We start from the raw sequence: 21,956 nt of genomic DNA, 5'->3' as shown, positions 1-21,956 counted from the left end.
CTCAGCTCCCAGCTGCTGAGCATGCTCTACAGCATGATTCAAAGTACCTGAGTACTTGCTTCAACACACAAGCTATTTGAGTACTCTCACCTGACACTAGTTTTCCAGAATGAACTTCAGTGATAAGAACTTGCCCTCCACCACATCCTTGTGTCCTAATGCCCCCCTGTCCTTAATTCATAAAATGACTCTTTTTCTCTCTCTCATAATTCTTCATTGCACCATTTGCGGAGGGGCAGGTTATGATTTCTCGTCGTCATACTGTTCAAATTAAATGTCCACCTACCTCAATACAGCTTCTGCTCAATGACCCTTCTCTCTGGAAGCGTAGATACTTACTAGACAGCAAAAAAGCAGCATCGAAGAAAACGTCACCTAATATCTATCCTGCAAAGTCTGCGTAGCTCTAGTAGCAATTCAGTTCCTGTAATATTATTTAACATAATTTTGGGTGATAATGTGGTGCTTTTTGGTTGAAATTCATGTCCTAAATTCTGAAGACAATGTTTTTTATTGCTTTTGCCATGCATAGATCTATCTATCAAGTCCACATTTAGCGAATTACTCAACTATGCCACACGAAGTTCTCAGACAGACAACAAATTACACATGCAAGGCAGCCAGAAATCTACACAAGTTTGATCAATTCATGTTTACGATCTCACAGTCTCTGATTCACCACTATTTGCGAGTTCTACATTTGGTCTCTTTCAGTGTTCTTCTATAACAGAAGTTCACGCCAAATATTCCATAAATGATTACAGAATATGCCACTTGGAATTTCCACTGTGGCTGAAAGTTCACACGCTTGTAACTTTCCACAAAACAATCCAAAAACTCCAAACTTTCATCAAACTGTCCATATTGCAACAGCTTTCATTGCAACTAGTTTTAAACATGTGGAACTCAATATTTCTTCATCTTAGACATAATGAGAACTGAGACATTTAGCATGACCTCTTGCGTCCGATAGCTGGCGAGCGACTATCCCAATGCCTCCCCACACTCTGCATAACTAAGTTTCAGTGCATGGGCACTGCTTAATCCTGATTGGCTGGTCAGTCTGACAGACCAATCAGAATGATCCTTCAAGATCATTCTCGTGGCAAAACTCACCTAAGCCAATCACAATTCAGAAAAGCATTTGCGTCATTCCAAAACGCAAATATTAATATAATGTTTAATAGAAAAGATCGAAATGAAAAATAATCTTGAAATTAATTTAGAAACTCATTACCCTGCAAACCGATATTCTGGCTGCCTTCGTACAAAGGCAATCACACCTTGACATACGTCATCAGCAACGTGGGTACAGTACAGATTTCATTGCGATCTGATTGCATACCGTATTTACTCGAATCTAAGCCGCACTTTTTTTCCAGTTTATGTAATCCAAAAAACCGCCTACGGCTTAGAATCGAGTGCAAAGCAAGCGGAAGTTCTGAAAAAAGTTGATGGGTGCCGCCACAACTAACTTCTGCCGTCGAATATATGTAGCACTACATAGGCATGCTTTGTAGGCCCAAAGATAAATACTGGCACCAAACCCGCTGCGTCATTAAAAAATAAATAAATAAATAAATAAATAAAAGTGGAAGACGAGCTTTTTTCTCCGCCCCGAGTTTTGACCACTGCATCTTCGTACATTATCCAACGAAGTAAATACAAATTCTGTATTGTTCATCTTCGAATGTAGCAGCAGCATTTCAATGTACTACGAAAATCCGACTGGCAAGACTGGGATGTTTGTCAATATGGCCAACTCTACATTCTGGATTTTTTCCTACCTGTGAGAAGAGAAGGTTACTAATAGGAACTTTTATGAATTTTGGATCACATGCAGTATTCTCTTCACCATAAGAATAATACAAATATAAACATTTTACCACGTATTGTTTCGTGTTTGCTGCTATCTCATTTAAATCCTGTCTGCCTAATAAGCTACGAAACTAGAGTGAGACAACAGCAAACGCGGAAGAATATGCATATCATGCCATCTTTATATTTGTATTATTCTTATGCCTAGTAGTGATACAGTCAGAAATGAAGCATGGCAATTGACAACATTTTTAAATCTAAGATGACTCTAATTTCTGTGCAGAATATAACGTACTAAAGAGGCGCCTCCAAAGACTTTCAAACGGAGAAAATTTTTCGCTAAACTGTCGTTCAGAACATCTATCATACGCAGTCTATTATTTGGTTCTTGTTAATCATTACCAAAGAAAGCAGCAGTGTAAGTAACAACAAATACCAGTCTCTTGCCATTGTTTCGCTAATGAGACGATTCCTCTTTTTTTTTTTTTTTTTTTTTTTAAAAATTATAAGCGATGGTAGCGCACACAAAAGGAAGCCATGCCACGAGCGGCGACAGGCCGTAAACACGCACTATCAGAATACAACAAACAATGCATGACACAGTACAGTAATGCATTTTCAGCTTAGAGTGACGTAAACACCTATAACAAAGAAGACGGTGCTTATCAGATCAAAGAAAAATAAGCAATCAATTCAAACCAGACAAAGCACGTGAAAAAGGAATTGTACCCGTATAAATTAGGACGGAGCGCCTGACGCATAGCAATGGCTACCTGGCAAAGCGTAACTGCTAAGCTTACGACTCGAACCAAACTACTGTAGCTGTATCATCATTCATTCGATCTAAATTGTGTCTCATATTACAATGACCAACTTTGTTTCGATTTGGAGATGTGGCCTAAAACTTTTGTCTCCCCTTGAATTTCGAGTCTCAAATTTCAGGTGCGGCTTAGATTCGGGAAAATTTTTTTTCCTCGATTTCGAGTCTCATTTTTCAGGTGCGGCTTAGATTTGAGTGTGGCTTAGATTCGAGTAAATACGGTAATGCTTTACATAGAGTAATATTGAATTTTAATGTATGTCCCACATACACACTCTCACTCATTCCCATATATTCACACAACAGCATAATAAACAGATATTAATTTTTCCTGAATTTCATACTACAAAATGAAATGTAATTAAAGTTTTGAAAATAAAAATCCAAACTAATTGATTTAATATATCGAGAACTCCATTAATGATTTCAAATGATAACAGAAGACAAACTGTAACTGTTCCTAACTGAATTTTTCCACCCTGAGTGTCGGTTTGGTGGATTTTAGGTAATTTTCTGAATCTCCGAAACTATAATAGGTACAAGTTTGAAATTTGGATGTGATCTTCTTCTGAATAACAAAAAATGGTATACCAAGTTTGAAAATAATTGTTTAATGTTTAATATGTTTTATTTAGATTTGTAGAGGGTTTGAATATACATTTGTTCTAAGTGACACAGTAGCCCGTTCTCATGCTGGTTCATAGCAACAGATGTGCTATGAGTCATCACTAAGACATAAGTTTGCAACCTCCTTACATTCACTGGGCTCCATGTCTAGGTATCTTACTGCAATAAATGTTATCCTGTAATAACTTGTGATGTGACACATTCATTTCTTTGCCCACTAATCTAACTTTGCATCTCACTCTGTCCTCATCAGCTGGCACAGTGTTTACCAATGTGTGATCATTGACCTCTCTGACATCCTTCTTCATTTTTATATACCATTGTGCAGACTGAAAGTGGATCTCTCTTATCCTGGGATCCAAGGGACCTGCCCTTCCTTTTAACCTTTCCAAATATATCCATCTCTTCTCCTCAAGATAGGAACTATTAGTTCTGAAAGTTAAGAAGTGTATACTTACTTTTATGTATCTACTGGAAGTACTACACGTTTCACCTCCTGAAGGTAAGGAATGGACAGAAATCCTGTCTACAATTTGTTAAACGGTATGACTTATCAGTTTTGACTTCTGCAGCTAGTATTTCAATGGAACTGCATGATGTAGTGGCTGCAGTTCTGGCTCACAGGTGACTACTGTTGTCTAGGCTAAGCAAGGGACCAATTGTTGCTGGAACTGTTCAGTAGTCAATGGTTTTGATATCATCAACTCACTCTTGCAACTGCTGAGCTTTGACTCCTGAAGTAGCAGTGATGGTCACATTGACGGCTGGCTGCAGTAAATGTGGTAAGCATAATATCTTACAATGGCAATAAAAGGTTGTGATGCTAACAGTGGTGAACAACTTGCACTGTTTTTGTGGGTAATTATCCTGCACTGTATGATCACAAACATATGGACTTCAGGAATGTGCTTGCAATGGATGTGTGGTAGAAGATCAAAGACACAATTCTTACTATTGTAGTGTGTAGTTTTACAATATTCAGGCTACAGTAATAGCTGTTTTTAGTAGTAAAATAGTTCAGTATCAACCTATTTTAAAAGCTAGAGTGTAGGTTCCTTTCTCAGTTGTAATCATTAGTTTATAGGCTCAGAGAAATATTTACAAAATATATCTTGTACTTGAAACCCTTCAGTAATGGAGAACCCTCCTGCTCAAGGCAAAGGTGCAAAACTCTGTGAGAAAATGACTTCTGAATAAAGTTAATAAAAATGCAAGTAATAAACAAAGTTATGTTGCAGCAGTTGTGAGCAGTTTTGACAAAATATGCAGACATTATCTGATGGCATTTACAGCTGTTGGTCACTTCCAGCTGCCATGGCAGGAAGCTGCAGCAAAATGCCACCTTTAGCAAGCTATCATCATATGCTGATAGAAGTGGGTTAAAGATAATCTTAATTGGGGCATGCACATTGAAAAAGTCTGTAAGAAATTAAGCACTACATACTACTTAATGAGAATATTAGAGGGGTGTTGCAACAAAGATTCTCTGAAAACTGTGTATTATGCCTACACATACTCACAGCTGAAATACTGGAATTATTTTCTGGGGTAACTCTTCTCTTAGCAAAAAGTTCTTTAGATGACAAAAAATAATTATAAGAATAATGGAAGGTGTAAAATGGAGCAAAAGCTGTAGATGACTCTTTAAAAAGCTAGAAATCCTCCCACTTCCATGTATATATGTGTATGAGATAACCATGTTTTTGAAAAAATATTCAATGGAAAATCCCACTCTCTTCCATAAAAATGAAACTATCCACTACTATAACACCACACAAAAATGAAACTCATTTAGAGCCCACCAGCACCACCATGAATAAAAAAGGAATCCTGCATTATGGGAAAGTTATTTATAATAAACTTTCCCCACAAATTAAATCAATAAATGACCTGGCAAATTTCAAGTCAACTGCTAAGGCATATTTAACTCATCACTGCTTCTATAGCCTCCAGAAGTTCCTTCAGGAAGTTCACTAATGATTTGTGTGTTTGCCTTAGTGATGTATCACATGAATGTTACTAGAACTTTAATGATTTAGCATGTAAATGTTGCTGTAATACAAATATTAATCTGCCAGTACAGTACATGCTCTGTCTGCTTTAAAATATCTACTCTTTATTTTTGTACAATATTTGCAACTCAGTGATCATTTAATGTAGAAATAACGAAATTAATGCAAATTTAATATTATATTTTATTATATGTTGACTTGTCTTACATCAGAATGTACTATTTGTGTGCTATATGATTACCAGGACCAATAAAGACTCTACTCTACTCTGATCATAGAATGAAGGCTTTCATGACCAGATGACATAGCTGCTGGTAAACCTTTCAGGATGTGAAGTCGTGGTCCAATAAACTTTTCTGCTCCTGACTTTCCATCCAGGACTGCGCAGGATATCTTCAGAGGCACTCCTCTGCTGAGTCTTACCGACTAACTCAGCGGAGGAGCACCTCCGAAGATGTCCAGCGCAGTCCTGAATGAAATGTGAGGAATGGAAAAGTTTCTTGGCCCATGACCTCACATCCTAAAAGGTTTACCAGCAGCTATCTACTCTACTCTACTCTACTCTAAACATAGATGTAAGGAAACTTGGGGTAACAGGAGAAATATTGAACTTGCTAGATGAAAGAAGGAAGTGCAAAAATATTTAGGGAAAGACAGAAATACAGTAGCACAAGCTGCTTAGGAATGAAATAAATATGATGTGCAGGAAATCCAAGGTGAAATGGCTGCAGGAAAGATTTGATGATACTGGAAAAGGAATGGTCATTGGAAGACCTGATTCATCTTACATAAAAGTCAAAACATCCTTTGGTGAAATTAAAAGTTAGGGTGTCAACATCAGGAAAGGAACGGGAATTCTGCAGTTAAACAAAGAAGAGAGAACAGATATGTGGAAAGAGTCTGTATGAGGGGAAGGAATAGTCTAGTGGCATGATTGAAGAAGTTGATATGGAAGATCCAGTATTAGAGTCAGAGTTCAACAGAGCTTTGGAAGACCTGTTATTCTCTGGTGGCTGCCAGATGACATCCCTTGGTATGGTGGGATTTCACCAGTTGTATAATCAGTAGGTGGGGCCATTTGACAAAACTGATAGTGACTGCTGCCTCAAGAGGGCACTTAGCCAATGGAACTACATTGACACACCTTGCATGGATACAAATCAAGTGTTGGATGACATCAGGTTTTGCAGAGAGCCAAAGGGCAAGCAGTCATTACAGCCGCTGACAGACGAACAACCAGATCGAGTGTACTCATCTGCATGATAATATAACCACTGCCACTGGGCCTTCGCAGTCAGTCTGTGCTCAGTCAGTCTATGCTAATCCCACAGTCAGTACAGTGATTTCACAGGAGTTGATGGTTGGAGTCCACACCAAGAAGCCCATAATGCTTCTTTTGCCACAGGCTCTGTCATAAAGCTGAGGTGTGTTTACAAAAGCTGGGCCACAGTGGTACTTTCACTGGTACAGATGTTTTTGAACGATTTGCCTCCTCAGGTTTGGAAAACTGATTTTTATACTGCTGATTTTGAAAATAAGGTGTACCATACTCAGTAGCACATCATAATGGTGATGCTGCTCAAGGTGTTTGTTCCACTGTAAATTCTGTTTTGGTGGTTCTTTTTATTATCTTATTTCATTTCATTGTACAGGGATATGACTTGCATGTAAAGACAACTTCTATTATTAGATTGTGGATGACTATTTTTGAGCTTAGGTTTCCTCTGACTTTTGCATGTTAATTTGATTTGTATTTTGGGGGGCAAAAGTATATGTGTCCAGGGATTTCCTTTTGTAACTTTTTGCTGGTTTGGGTATTGAATATGGATACACATAACCATCCCACAAGTAACACATGGTGCAACAAGTTAGAAAGCAACATCAAACAAGGAGAGGTTTTAGTTTCTCTGCTAAAGATCATAGAGAACATGATCTTGAGTTAGTCCTAGGTTACAAAAAAAAAGTGATCATTTTGCCAAGCCAGATTTTAGCAATGCTGCCACAATTCTAAATTTGGAAAGTGTGCAACTGGCTTTCCACACCAAGCCTGAGGATCAAAATGCAGGCCAGAATTCCAGTGTAGGGGTGAAGTCACAGCTGAGTCTGCAATTAGTCTTGTTGCCAGTAATTAGTTAAGTATGGGAAGGCTAATGCAAGTTTTGATGAAGGAACATGAAGAATACAATGAAATATTATCTGCAGACATTGCAAAATTCAGACAAGGACACAAAAATATCACAAGATTTAGGGGAAAAAATTAATGAAAAGCTAAATGATCTTGCTCTGAAAACTTGAACCAGGGTTGTAGCTGAACTTGAGACCCTCAATTTGAGCTAGTGGAGCAGAGCCTCTGCATCATAGAAGTGGAGCAGATGCACATTAGTGAAGAGATTAAATATGAGAGGCATGGCTTGTTGGGAATTTCCACGCATTAGAAGAGCAGTACCAGTGCAAGCAAGTGGAGTTGTTCATTGTCAAAAAGCTGGGGTACAGTGTCCCAAGTCCATTAAGGGCCACGCAGCAGAGAGTATCCAGGTGATTCACTTACTTGAATAGGAGGTTGAGCGTATAAAGGTAACTAGTCTCGATGAGACTCAGCAACAGAAGGATGAGGTCGTTGAGCTTGCAGAAAAAGTAGGGAGCTTTTCTGTCAGCGAAAGTAGTGACAAGACGACAATGATCACTGTCATTGATATCAAAGAGGTGCGCTCTCTGTTGAAATCTCAGCAGGGACATATGAGTAAGCAAGAGGCACAGAGATATTACATACAAACTGCAAAAAATGTGTGACTCACCTTGGGGCCCCCCTCAGGTGTCATACTGAAGTGAGTGCAAGTGCCAGAAAAAATAGGCACGATAGTGTGGACCCAGAGTCTGGCCATGATGAGGAGAGCAAAATAGGAATCATTGCAAACAGTCTCATGGGGAGGAAATGCAAGAATTCAGTTTCAAGCACTTCCTCTTGGTGAGGAAGTTCGAAGTATTCAGAAACTCTTGCAGCATGATCTAGCCCAGGTCCTAGCTGGAACAGATTCAATTTTCTCTCCCTTCTGCCTGGCTGAGTGCACAATGAATACTTGAGCAGTTGTCTTGAAAGTGAACCCACCATATGAATGAATTAGCAGTGTGACATGGCAATTAAGTAATGATTTTCAACAAGCTTGTCTGTCAGTCTATTAGTTCAAGGTGGCACAGGATCACGTGAAGCACAGCAGTATTGTGTAACTGAACTTGAACCAGTCCAGCTTCTCATGCCCCACATGATTATTTAAATGCATGTTTTATTGCAACTAGTTCCTGTATGACCCATACAGGCCAGTGGAGTTATCCATGTCTGTACTACAAAGCTGCCTACACACTTGTGCCACATCATCCTCACAGAGAGGTGCAAGGATGATATAGAAACATTTAAGATGTTGCTGCTAGAACTTGAATACGACACAGGTGAGTGTGCGCCAAACAGTGCACAAGGCTGTTACAGGCCACAGCTGCAAGTGGGCCAGACAATACAGAGGGTTGCTGCAAGTTCCCCCTCCTGCCCCCCCTCCCCCCTTTGCTGATGGACAGCCCACTGATTAAGCTGGACAAGGCTTCTTGCTGTGGCGATGACAGTGAGTGGTGAGCTGTCAGCCATGTGGACACACCCGCCAGATTTTGGTGAACTAGGGTTGATGAAACTGAGTTTCGGTGAGACAGCTGGGGAGTGCATGTAAATGGTTGTGACAGGTCATTGGCATAACTATCAAGTATTCCAGGTAGTGCAGGAACATGGACTGGTCACTTGTGCTTGTAACAAGACAAAGACACAAGACTCACTATCGCTTGAGACGTGTGAAATCAACCCAAATTGGTTGTGACATCCAACATGATTGGTGCTCCAAGGGGGCATACCATTACATGACACAAGTCATCTCATGCACCAAATCTGTGAGAGATCATCGGGAAGTGCCATCACATTTGGCCAGCTGACTGATGTTATATGAGAGTGCACCTTGGTCAATGTTGTCTCTTGCTAAGGGGGCACACAGAAGAGACATAACATGCCAGCCTTGCACAGGAATAACAAAACGACCATCAGCACTCCACACTGGGATGCTGATGATGCATGGAGACACTCAGCCATGACTACCACCATGTACCATGTCAATGAGGTACACAGGATGATACAGGCCACTTTGAGGGGGTTTCCTGGGACTGAGGCAGTGAGGTTATGCATCACAGATGGGGACAGTATGACTCCCACTGATACCTGTGACAACGATCCTCCATCCCCCCCCCCCCCCCCTCACCCCCTCACCATCCTACTTTTGTACCATATGATAGTGGATCTACTGTGTGTGTCAGAATACAATGTCTGAGCACTTGTTTACAGTATGATGTACAAACTTGCATGTGTTTATGTGTTTCTTTCAGTGAGACTGAAAAGAAAGAGAGAGAGAGGGAGACAGAGGCATACAGATACAGGGTGCACATTAATAAAACCAACAAACTGCAGGGATGGATTCCTGAGTGGAAATGGAGGAAACAAGGTCCTATGAACAATTGTCTTGAAATGCATCGTTTCCACAGTAGATGGTGCTGACAAATGGCAGTTCCCACAAGTATGTGCCATGTGTTCCTTGTATGTTGCAGATTGTGTGATTGATGCAGCATATTGTAAGCACCAGAATGGTCTGATATTCAGCCAAGCAGATGGAAACAGTCAAGAGACAGCATGGCTATACTGAAACAAGTACTCTCATAGACACAAGCCACATCAAACAACATTTCCAGCCCTTTTTGGGTATTTGTGTGATCACGGTTCCTTTCAGATAGACGAACATGCAGGGAGCTAGTGGACAGTACATACTCCAGATTTGGAGGACTGAGTTCTACAGGATATCAAGACAAACTCTGGTACAAGTTCAAGGCAAGAGGCCTGCCGATATGGTGTAAGCCAATGTACAGCCCCTACTATCCTTATCACCTGTAATCCTATGGAGGCCACTTTAAACATCTGTTGTGATGTGAATGCAATGCAGCTCTGTACTGTGTTCTGGGACAATTTGTTGTCATCGCACACACACCATCCATTTTTGACACATGTTTGCAGCACCTTTTTTCCTCCATTTATAGTCAGGAATCTATCCCCGCAGTTTGTCAGTTTTATTAATGTTCATCCCGTATATTGTTTCTTTTAATGAATCCTGTTTCTATCAACATTTTGTTCATTTTCTGAACTTTTGGGTCAGTCCAGGGAGGATATTCATGTTGTTAGCGTGTTTCATTTATAAATTTGTGCACAGTTGTGCTGTGAATATTCGTTAAAGAAATTTTTTGTGAGAAGGAATGCTCTGACAACAAACTTTTGGTAGGTATTTCTGTAACATTGTCTGTGTTCTCATTTTGGTGATGTCATACATTGTACTCCATGATTAGGGGCCAATTTTTATTTGCTTTATTTATGGTTCCTTTTTTTTCTCTCTTTTTCCACATTTAATAATGTTCTTTATTCTTAGTTATTAATGTGTTTGTGTATTTTGTCTTATAGTTTAAGGTTTATTATACTTATATTTTTTAAATCTCTTTTGCTGTGGCACTTTAGCTTACATCCCAGGGATGCAGTCTTTCACCCCTGCCATCACCCTATATATCAAAGAAGCAATGATGGAAATAAAACAAAGGTTCAAGAGTGAAATTAAAATTCAAAGTGAAAGCACATAAATGATAAGATTCACTGATGACATTGGTGCCCTCAGTCTAAATGAAGAACAACGGTGGGATCTGCTGAATGGAATGACAGTCTAATGTCTACAGAATACAGATTAAGAGAAAATCCAAGACAGATGAAATTAATGAAAAGTAGCAAAAATTAGAACAGTGAGAAACTTAACATCAGGATTGGTGATTACCTAGTAGATTAAGTTTAGGAATTCTACTACCTAGGCAACAAAATAACCCACTATGTATGGAGCAAGTAGGACATAAAAAGCAGACTAGCACTGGCTAAAAGGGTATCCCTTACCAAGAGAAGTCTACTAGTACCAAACATAGACGTTAATTTGAGGAATAAATTTCTGAGAATGTACGTTTGGAACTCAGCATTGTATGGACTGTGGCAAAACTGGAACAGAAGAGAATCAAAGCATTTGAGATGTGCTACAGAAGAATGTTGAAAATTAGGTTGACTTATAAGGCATGCTATGAGGATATTCTCTGCAGAGTCAGTGAGGAAAGAAATGTATGGAAAACACTAACAACAAGAAGGGACAGGATGGCAGGACTCCTGTTAACACATCATGGAATAACTTCCATGGTACTTGAGGGAGCTGTAGATGGTAAATATTGTAGAGGAAGACAGAGATTGGAATACATCCAGCAAATAACTGAAAATGTAGATTGCAAGTGCTACTCTGAGATGAAGAGGCTGACACAGGAGAGGAATTTGCGGCAGACCACATCAAACCAGCTGGAAGAAGACTGATAACGCAAAAAAAATATTATCCACTGTTTACCATGTAATCTACACCTCTGTTTTATATTGTTTCTATCTTACACTCCTGCATTCTATACTTTCCATCCTCTCTTGCATGAAAGAGTGAGTGAATGTGTGTCTACTCGGTATTTACCAGGTGTTAGTAGGTATTGTTTTTTGTCTGCTGGGTGACAGTATGACCAACATTGAGTAGCCCCACCAAGGCGAAGAGGTTTGTTCTCTCTGCATAACTCATTTGACTGTTGTTTGGTTGGTGGTGGAAGGAACACCTTGAGTCACTTCTGTTTATCTGGGTGATTTGTTGGTCAGTAAGCATGCATGGGCACTCAGCTCCTGGGATTTGGTGAATGAACTTCATCAGTTAAGCATGAGATTGGATGTTAGAATCATGATGAGGTTGTGTAAGTCTTCAGCCTAACTGAAATATTTAATCATTTTCTTTCGCAGGTTTATTTCATGATTTATTTGGAGGTAGGATTTTCATCTTTTTTTTATTTATTCAGGGACTTGCTTTGTTCCACTGTAGCTTTGGTATGTGGAAGTGTGACATACCTTGAGATACTTAGTTTATGTTTGAAAATGAACAGAGAAAGTACAGTGCCAAAATTCCCACATATAAACCACACAATTAGATTCATCCCAACAACTAATACAGAAATTTCAAACCTAATAAAGAAACTAAAAGTCAGACAGTCATCTGGCTTAAATGGTGTTACATCATACCTCATAAAGGAATGCAGGGAAGCTATATCCTGCTACTAGTACCTGTAAGTGTGAGTACACCAAGTGTAGTGTCACCACACATGTGTACTTAAATCAACTGCCAACTGTATCAGCACAGGCCAGCCACTAGAGGCCATCTGTAGGAAGCCTGCACAATGCATGGTCTCTGCCACACCGTGTACTGGTGACTCACACCAGCACAGAGCAGGGCAGACTCACCCTCACTATGTTATTTTAATTTGTACTACTCATGTCAATTGTTCTGTGTATTACTTATGTTGCAATGTACGAGGGCTATCCACAAAGTACATTACATTTTGGAATTAAAAATAAATAAAGTATTGGAAATTTTTTAAATTATATACAGATGAAAGCCACACTTAAATACTACTTTTCTACATAGTTTCCATTTAAATTAAGGCACTTATCATAGCAATGGACGAGCTTGGAAAATCCTTCGTCGTAAAATTCGGCCGCCTGCGCCTTCAATCATGTGGTTACCTCTTCTTGAAGCTGTGCCTCATCATCAAAACACTGCATAGCCAACCAGTTCTTCATTGCTGGGAATAAGTGGAAGTCGCTCGGTGCCAGGTCGGGACTGTGTGGTGGATGAGGAAACAATTCCCACTTAAAAGATTCGAGAACTTCACGAGTGGCATTTGCCGTGTGGGCCCGGACGTTGTCGTGAATCAGCAAGATCTTTGAGCCCAACTTTCCCCGGCGCTTGTTTTGTATTGCTCATCTGAGGTTGTGCAGAGTTTGGCAATACCTTTGAGAGTTTATTGTAGTGCCTCTTTCCAGGAAATCCACAAAAATCACACCTTTTCTGTCCCAAAAGACAGTCGCCATCACCTTCCTTGCCGACATTGTCTGCATGCATTTCTTGGGTTTTTGGGGGGAATTTGTGTGCCCCCACTGCATTGACTGCAATTTTGTCTCACAGTTCACATGCTTAACCCATGTTTCGTCACCAGTAATGATGCAATCGAGTAATGAGTCGCCATCTTTCTCGTAAGCGTCCAAAAACGTTAACGCTGCAGCCATTCTCTGATTTTTGTGAATCTCTGTCAAGATTTTTGGTATCCATCTTGCACAAAACTTGTGGTAACCAAGCTTTTCGGTAATGATTTCGTGCAACAAACTTCGTGAAATTTGTGGAAAACTCATAGAGAGTTCCGTTATTGTGAAATTACGATTTTCACGGACCACGGCATCGACTTTTCAACAAGTTCGGCAGTCACTATGCTGGGTCTTCCACTTTGCTCTTCGTCATGAACGTTAGTTCGGCCATTTTTAAATTTTATGACCCATTGACGCACTCCACCTTCAGTGATTATGTTGTCTCCATACACTTCACAAAGCTGCCGATAGATTTCTATTGGTGTACAGTTTTTTGCAGTCAGAAACCTTATTACAGCACACACTTCACACTTCACGGCATTTTCAATTAACACTGACATTTCAAACTGTCACAGTAACTCAACGGAGTACAGCACGAACCTCTCACTAGCACGGCAGGATGCCGACTGAGCGGCGGAATGCCATGACACCAAGATGGCCGCGCTAGCCCCACCCCTAACGGACACAAACGAAAACGTAATGTACTTTGTGGATAGCCCTCGTATATATGATTCTTTAGTCTTGTTATGTGTGGAGTCATGAGAGGCTTATTTCCGTTAGTGTCCAGAGGTTTATGAATAAATCCATATTTGTGTTTATTGGATCAGTTTTATGTAGGCCTATTAGTTGGTTACTACATGACTGGCAATTAGTTTGGAAGGGTTTCCTTGTGTGCTGTCTTTAATTGCAGTTTCATCTGTTTTAGTCATTTTGGATGCTGTGCTACCTGCCCTTACTGAACAGCTTACTTTAGCAGTGACCACACTGTCAGCTTCCACTGTCCATCCACACACTTTTCCTCCATATGATGATTCAGCTGAGGATTGGGAAGCTTATAAAAAGTCTCAGATTGCATTTTCTGGCTTTCAACGTGACACACTTGAATTTGAGCAAAGCCTTATTCCTCTCATGGATTCCACCCTAGGAGTATCAATTATTGTGTCACCTTGATCAATTAATGTCTGCCATAACAGCATGAGTTGAATTCTACTGATGCCACAAGAAGCCAAACCAGTCATACAGGGCCTGGGCAGCCGAACTTCATGGCCTTTGCTGTTAAGTGTCAGTTCATTACTTATGTCCATAATGACTCTTATGCAGATTCTATGGTGTGCAGCACAATTATCTGTTTAGCTCTGGACAAAGAAGTGCACCAGAAGGCTTTACTCTGTGAAAACCCCCCATTGGTAGGAGTTTTGCAAATAGAACAGTCTTTTGAAATTTCTCATGCAGAGGGTGACTAGACTGAAGTGTGGGGCAATGTGGCAGTAGTACCACAAGATGTGCCCATTAGGGCGATAGGTAACTTGCACAAGGAAGCAGCAATGGTGGTGGTAAACATGTGGGCCCAGCACTGAGCCGACTAAGCTCAACCCAATCAACCACGACTGCCACAGCAACAGTGTCAGTGTTCTCTGTTTCCATCTTGTCCTTTCAGTTTTGTTCAGCACAAACATTTAGCATGCCGTAAGTTCTGGGCTACTTGTAATGCTTGCCAGAAGAGTGGCCATTTTGCATTCATGTATTGTTTGCGGAAGGACATAGACATAAAATGTGCAACTCCAATGATTGTGACTTCTCCCAAGTTCTTTATCGAGTTCAGTGTTTTTCGCCAAAAGCTCCAGCTACAGGTGCTGCAGTGAAATTATTGCATTCTCAAACCTACATCAGTTTAGGCTTGCCACCATTGACACAAGTCATGTGCAAGTGGTCAGATAAAAAAATAGAACATTGCACTGTTGGGACAATTTATAGCATCTGCTTCTTACAAGTCAGTGGTTCAATCCATTACATATTTGATGGTTGTTGATGCCGGTGTTGAGAACTTGCTTGGGACGGATATGTTTCAGGCACTTGAATTTACTGTCACCAACGCAGCTCACCTTGTGCCGATTCAGGTACCATATTCTCAACTGGAAACACTGTGTGAAGAGTTTTTGGACTTGTTTTTGGATGTTATAGGGTGTGCTATGAATTTTTCTGCTCATGTTGTTGTTGTGGTCTTCAGTTCATAGACTGGTTTGATGCAGCTCTCCATGCTACTCTATCCTGTGCAAGCCTCTTCATCTCCAAGTAACTACTCCAACCTACATCCTTCTGAATCTGCTTAGTGTATTCATCTCTTGGTCTCCCTCTACAGTTTATACTCATATTTCCTTTAAATTCAAAATGGCCTCATTTTTGTTATGTGTTTCCTATTCTTGTCACCCTGATAGATTGTGTGAAAACTGAATTGAATAGACTTTAATCTCTAGGGATGGTGCAACCTGTTATGGCTAGTAAATGGTCATCTCTGTTGGTTGTTGTTCAGAAGCCATCAGGGAAACTTTGCCTCTATGGCAACTGCAGTACTACTGTCAATCATGGATATGTATCCTCTCCTACTCCTGGAGGAACTGTTGGCAGAAATATCAGGTGGCCAGTACTTCTCTAAAACTGATATGTCTAAAGCATATCTGCAGGTTCCTGTGGATGAAGAGTCTCAGCAAGTTCTGGTTTGAATACACATTTTGGTCTCTAAAAATGTTTGCACCTTCCTTTTGGTGTGGCTAGTGCCCCTACTATTTTCCAAAGATTTTTAGAGCAACTTACTATGCCTGTCCTGGATTGCATTAATTATCTGGATAATATTGTTGTCATGGGCTCCTCCACAGCCAGTTGCTTGCAAAATTTGGGCACTTTGTTTTCTGTCTTACCGTCTGCAGGCTTACAGTATAACCTTACAAAATGTCAGGTTTTTCAACCTTCTATTGTTTACTTGGAGACTGCGGTCTTGCAGAATGGGATTCTGCCTCTACCAGACCGCATCTCCCCTCATCCATGAAGGGGCTTCAGGTCTTCGTAGGGAAGATAGCTTACTACTGTAAATTCCTGCTGAGGGTGGTCACATTGATCCAGCTGTTGCATGTCATGTTATGCAAGAATGTACCTTTTTCCTGGAGTCCAGATTGTGAATATGCTTTTCAAGTGCTGTAATCCATACTACTCTTTCCCCCTTTTTATAGCTACATAGTTTTGGTGACTGGCACCACACAATAAGGTCTTGGGGTGGTCCTTGTGCACTGATATGCCAAAGCTCTGAAGAACCTGTTGCTTTCACTTCTAAATCTCTCTCTCCAGCCCAATGGTGTTACTCTCAGGTGGGAAAAGAGGCTCTTACCATTGTCTATGCTCTCCAGAAATTACAAGCTCTTTTTTTTGTGTGTGTGTGTGTGTGGGGGGGGGGGGGGGGAGGGAGGTTCCAAGTTTTACCTTATTACTGACCAGAAACCCTTGGTTTCCTTGTTTAACCCTCACACTTCCTTGCCTGGAAAGGGAGCACACCACCTCCGGTGCTGGACACTGTTCTTGTCTTGCTACAGTTATGAAATCTATTTTTGATGTATATCTAAACATGCCAATGTGGGCACCTTGTTCTGCCTTCCTGTGGGTCCTGATCCTGACTTCGATAATGAACAATTGCTTTGCTTCCATCTAGATACTGAAATGCAGGCCACAGTCAAGGGTTTCCCACTTGTGAGCTTGCACATAGCAACTATCATTGCCGCCAACCCGGTTCTCCGCGAGGTGGATCAGTTTGTTCAACAAGGCTGGTCAGATAAACCCCATATCAGGCTTTGCACCCTCTGCACAATTATTTTTCCTTACCGTATCACCTCTCTGTTTTTGACAGTGTTTTGCTGTTGTCTGCAGAGGACCTGTCTCCCAGAGCAGCCTCTCCACCAGGGCCGTTCCAGAATTTCACACACTAAACTGTTAGCTAGGAGGCATGTCTTTTGGACAGGGATTGATGGTGAAATAGTCCATTTTGTTGGAGTTTGTGAGCAGTGTGCCTGATAACAGGCAGTTCCCAGAGCATCTCTGGTCCCCTAGACCACTCCACACCAGTCATGAGAATGCATTCATGTGGACTTTGTAGCGCCCTTCTCGAATTCCTACTCGCTCTTGGTTGCAGATGCATTTTCCTGGTTTCCTCACATTCTACAGTGTGCATTGACACTGGTTGAACTCACAGTTCCTACTGGAGACTCACATCCATGTAGACACAGAGCACTGCTGACTCACTCTCACTATGTTCTTATAGTTTGTACTGTTCACATCAGTTGTTCTGTGTATCACTTATGTTGCACCTTCTGTATGATTCTTTCATCTTGTTATGTGTGGAGTCATGAGAGGCTTATTTCCATTATTGTTCAGAATTTTATGACTAAAGCCATATTTGTGTTACATGTTTTGGTTTTTTGTATTACTTGGTTACTGCAGGGAAAGTCTACTGAAACCCTTAAAATGTGCTGAATGCTCCTACAGAGGAAGGTGCATTTCCAGATTCATTAAAATGATGTAAAATAAAGCCAGTATTTAAGAAAGGAAACAGAGGTGAATTACAGAACTACAGGCCAATATCATTCATCTCAATTTTTCTAAAATGTGGTGCTGTTGTGGCCTTCAGTCCTGAGACTGGTTTGATACAGCTCTCCATGCCACTCTATCCTGTGCAAGCTTCTTCATCTCCCAGTACCTGCTGCAACCTACATCCTTCTGAATCTGTTTAGTGTATTCATCTCTTGGTCTCCCTCTACGATTTTTACCCTCCGCGCTGCCCTCCAATACTAAATTGGTGATCCCTTGATGCCTCAGAATATGTCCTAACAACCGATCCCATCTTCTAGTCAAGTTATGCCACAAATTTCCCTTCTCCCCAGTTCTATTCAATACCTCATCATTAGGTATGTGATCGACCCATCTAATCTTCAGCATTCTTCTGTAGCATCACATTTCGAAAGCTTCTATTCTCTTTTTGTCTAAACTATTTATCGTCCACAATTCACTTCCATACATGGCTACACTCCATACAAATTCTTTCTGAAAGGACTTCCTCACACTTAAAACTATACTTGGTGTCAACAAATTTCTCTTCTTCAGAAACGCTTTCCTTGCCATTGCCAGTCTACATTTTATATCCTGTCTACTTCAACAATCATCAGTTATTTTGCCCCCCCCCCCCCAAATAGCAAAACTCATTTATTACTTTAAGCATCTCGTTTCCTAATCTAATACCCTCTGTATCACCCAATTTAATTTGGCTACATTCCATTATCCTCGTTTTGCTTTTGTTGATGTTCATCTTGTATCCTCCTTTCAAGACACTGTCCATTCTGTTTACCTGCTCTTCCAGGTCCTTTACTGTCTCTGACAGAATTACAATATCATCGGCAAACTTCAAAGTTTTAATTTCTTCTCCATGGATTTTAATTCCTACTCCGAATTTTTCATTTGTTTCCTTTACTGCTTGCTCAATATAGAGATTGAATAATATCAGGGACAGGCTACAACCCTGTCTCACTTCCTTCCCAACCACTGCTTCCCTTTCATGCCCTTTGACTCTTATAACTGCCATCTGGTTTCTGTAAAAATTGTAAACAGCCTCTCACTCCCTGTATTCTGCCACTGCCACCTTCAAAATTTGAAAGAGAGTATTCCAGTCAACATTGTCAAAAGCTTTCTCTATGTCTACAAACGCTAGAAATGTAGGTTTGCCTTTCCTTGATCTATTTTCTAAGATAAGTCTTAGGGTTAGTATTGCCTCACGTGTTCCAACATTTCTACAAAATCCAAACTGATATTCCCTGAGGTCGGCTTCTACCAGTTTTTCCATTCGTCTGTAAAGAATTCGCATTAATATTTTGCAGCCATGGCTTATTAAACTGAGAGTTCGGTAATTTTCACATCTGTCAACCCCTGCGTTCTTTGGGATTGGAATTATTATATTATTCTTAAAGTCTGAGGGTATTTTGCCTGTCTCATACATCTTGCTGACTAGATGGTAGAGTTTTCTCAAGGCTGGCTCTCCAAGGCTATCAGTAGTTCTAATGGAATGTTATCTTGTTTCGACTTAGGTCTTTCAGTGCTCTGCAAACTCTTCATCCAGTTTCATATCTACCATTTCATCTTCATCTACATCCTATTCCATTTCTATAATATTGTCCTCAAAAACATCGCCTTTGTATAGACACTCTATAACCTCCTTCCACCTCTCTGCTTTCCCTTCTTTGCTTAGAACCGTGTTTCCATCTGATCTCTTGATATTCATGCAAGTGGTTCTCTTTTCTCCAAAGGTCTCTTTAATTTTCCTGTAGGCAGTATCTATCTTGCCCCTATTGATATATGCCTCTACATTCTTACATTTGCCCTCTAGCCATCCCTGCTTAGCCATTTTGCATTTCCTGTCTATCTCATTTTTGAGACGTTTGTATTACTTTTTTCCTGCTTTATTTACTGCATTTTTGTATTTTCTCCTTTCATCAATTAAATTCATTATCTCTTATGTTACCCAAGGATTTCTATTAGCTCTTGTCTTTTTACCTATTTGATCCTCTGCTGCCTTCACTATTTCATCTCTCAAAGCTACCGATTCTTCTTCTGCTGTATTTCTATCCCCCCTTCTTGTCAATCATTCTCTAATGCTCTCCCTGAAACTCCCTACAACCTCTGGTTCTGTCAGTTTATCCATCTCCTTAAATTCCCACCTTTTTGCAGTTTCTTTAGTTTTAATCTACAGTCATAACCAATAGATTGTGATCAGAGTCCACATCTGCCCCTGGAAATGTCTTACAATTTAAAACCTGGTTCCTAAATCTGTGTCTTACCATTATATAATCTATCTGAAACCTGTCAGTATCTCCAGGCTTCTTCCATGTATACAACCTTCTTTTATGATTCTTGAACCAAGTGTTAGCCATGATTAAGTTATGCTCTGTGAAAAAATCTACCAGGCGGCTTTCTCTTTCATTCCTTACCCCCATTCCATATTCACCTACTACATTTCCTTCTCTTCCTTTTCTTGCTGTCAAATTCCAGTCACCCATGACTATTAAATTTTCATCTCCCATCACTATCTGAATAATTTCTTTTATCTCATCATACATTTCATCAGTCTCTTCGTCGTCGGTGGAGCTAGTCAGCATATAAACTTGTACTACTGTGGTCGGTGTGGGCTTCATATCTATCTTGGCCACAATAATGCTTTCACTATGCTTTTTGTAGTAGCTTACTTGCATTCCTATTTTTTTTATTCATTATTAAACCTACTCCTGCATTACCCCTATTTGATTTTGTATTCATAACCCTGTATTCACCTGGCCAGAAGTCTTGTTCCTCCTGCCACCAAACTTCACTAATTCCCACTATATCTAACTTTAACCTATCCAGTTCCCTTTTTAAATTTTCTAACCTACCTGCCTGATTAAGGAATCTATATGAAATGATAATTCACAATAGAATTGTATGTTTATAAGCAAATTTAAAATAGTAAATTTCTTGCAACATGATTTCAGAGAAGGAAAATCAATTGATAGGCAACAGGAGACTTGCAGGTTCTTCAAGGACCCATCCAAAGCATTTGACGATAAATCATTTCAGGATAATGGAAGAACTCTATCAGTGTGGAAATCCAGGGACATGCTATGATGGTCAAATTGTACATTATGAGTCAGTAACAGTGCACAGAAATCAGACATACTAGTGCGGAAACAACTAATTACAGATCTGAATTAAAAACTGTCAGACATGCTTGGGCCAGTACTGTTTATTCTCCATGTAGACGATTTCTCAGAATACATAAAAAAGAAACTTACAAAATACTTAGTGCAAGGCACCCTTTTTATAAATCAATTTAAAACACTTTATCTCATGCTCCAAACGAAAGTGAAATGTATAATATAAATATTAAATTAAATAGTGAGGTAGTTAGAAAAGTAGGTAGCACAAAATTTTTGGGAACTATAATAGATAAGCAGCTGACATAAAGTGGGGGGGGGGGGGGGGGAGGGCGCATAGATATGCTGTGATAAAACATAAAGACTCAGATTTTCCTCATGCACAAAAGAGCAAAAACTGTGCACGATAAAGTACTCAGGACAATATACTATGGATTTAGTTACCACATCTGTCCTAATAATTTCACATATGGGGAAGTGCACAATATTTTTACTTAAAAAGAATATTTAAAATTCAGTAAAGATCAATAAGATGTATAGCCAAAATAACACCCAGACAAATTTGTAGATAAGCTTTTGTATGCCATAAGATTATGACAGTGTACTCACTGTACATATCTGCAATATTTCTAAAATGCGGGTATACTTACAACATTGCTCCCAATAACACCACTGCAGACTTCCTCAGTCTCTATGTTGAGTGTGACGCAGGCATCCAAGACTAAAGCTTCTAATTCATCTTTTGATTTCCCATTCTTGTAATACTCCATAAATGCATTCAAAATTACATCGCAGAGGACACAAGTGGTCAACTGGTCCTGTAAATAAGAGTATAGCAAGAATAACATCAGTGTGTTATTTATTGC

At 40.0% G+C, this 21,956-nt stretch overlaps 1 protein-coding gene across 1 annotated transcript in view; it reads right to left on the bottom strand.

Moving 5' to 3' along the window:
* LOC124775935 (sphingomyelin phosphodiesterase-like) overlaps positions 1–21,956 on the bottom strand; it is a 160,436-nt gene that overhangs the window by 63,813 nt on the left and 74,667 nt on the right. The window contains exon 3 of the mRNA XM_047250780.1: positions 21,741–21,908. Coding sequence (XP_047106736.1) covers positions 21,741–21,908 — 168 coding nt within the window. The remainder of the gene's footprint in view (positions 1–21,740; positions 21,909–21,956) is intronic.

The sequence above is a fragment of the Schistocerca piceifrons genome, chromosome 2 (genome assembly GCF_021461385.2).
Source record: "Schistocerca piceifrons isolate TAMUIC-IGC-003096 chromosome 2, iqSchPice1.1, whole genome shotgun sequence".
Taxonomy (NCBI): Eukaryota; Metazoa; Arthropoda; class Insecta; order Orthoptera; family Acrididae; genus Schistocerca; species Schistocerca piceifrons.
The sequence above is the reverse complement of the archived record's forward strand: the minus strand, read 5'-3'. Positions and strand labels throughout refer to the sequence as shown.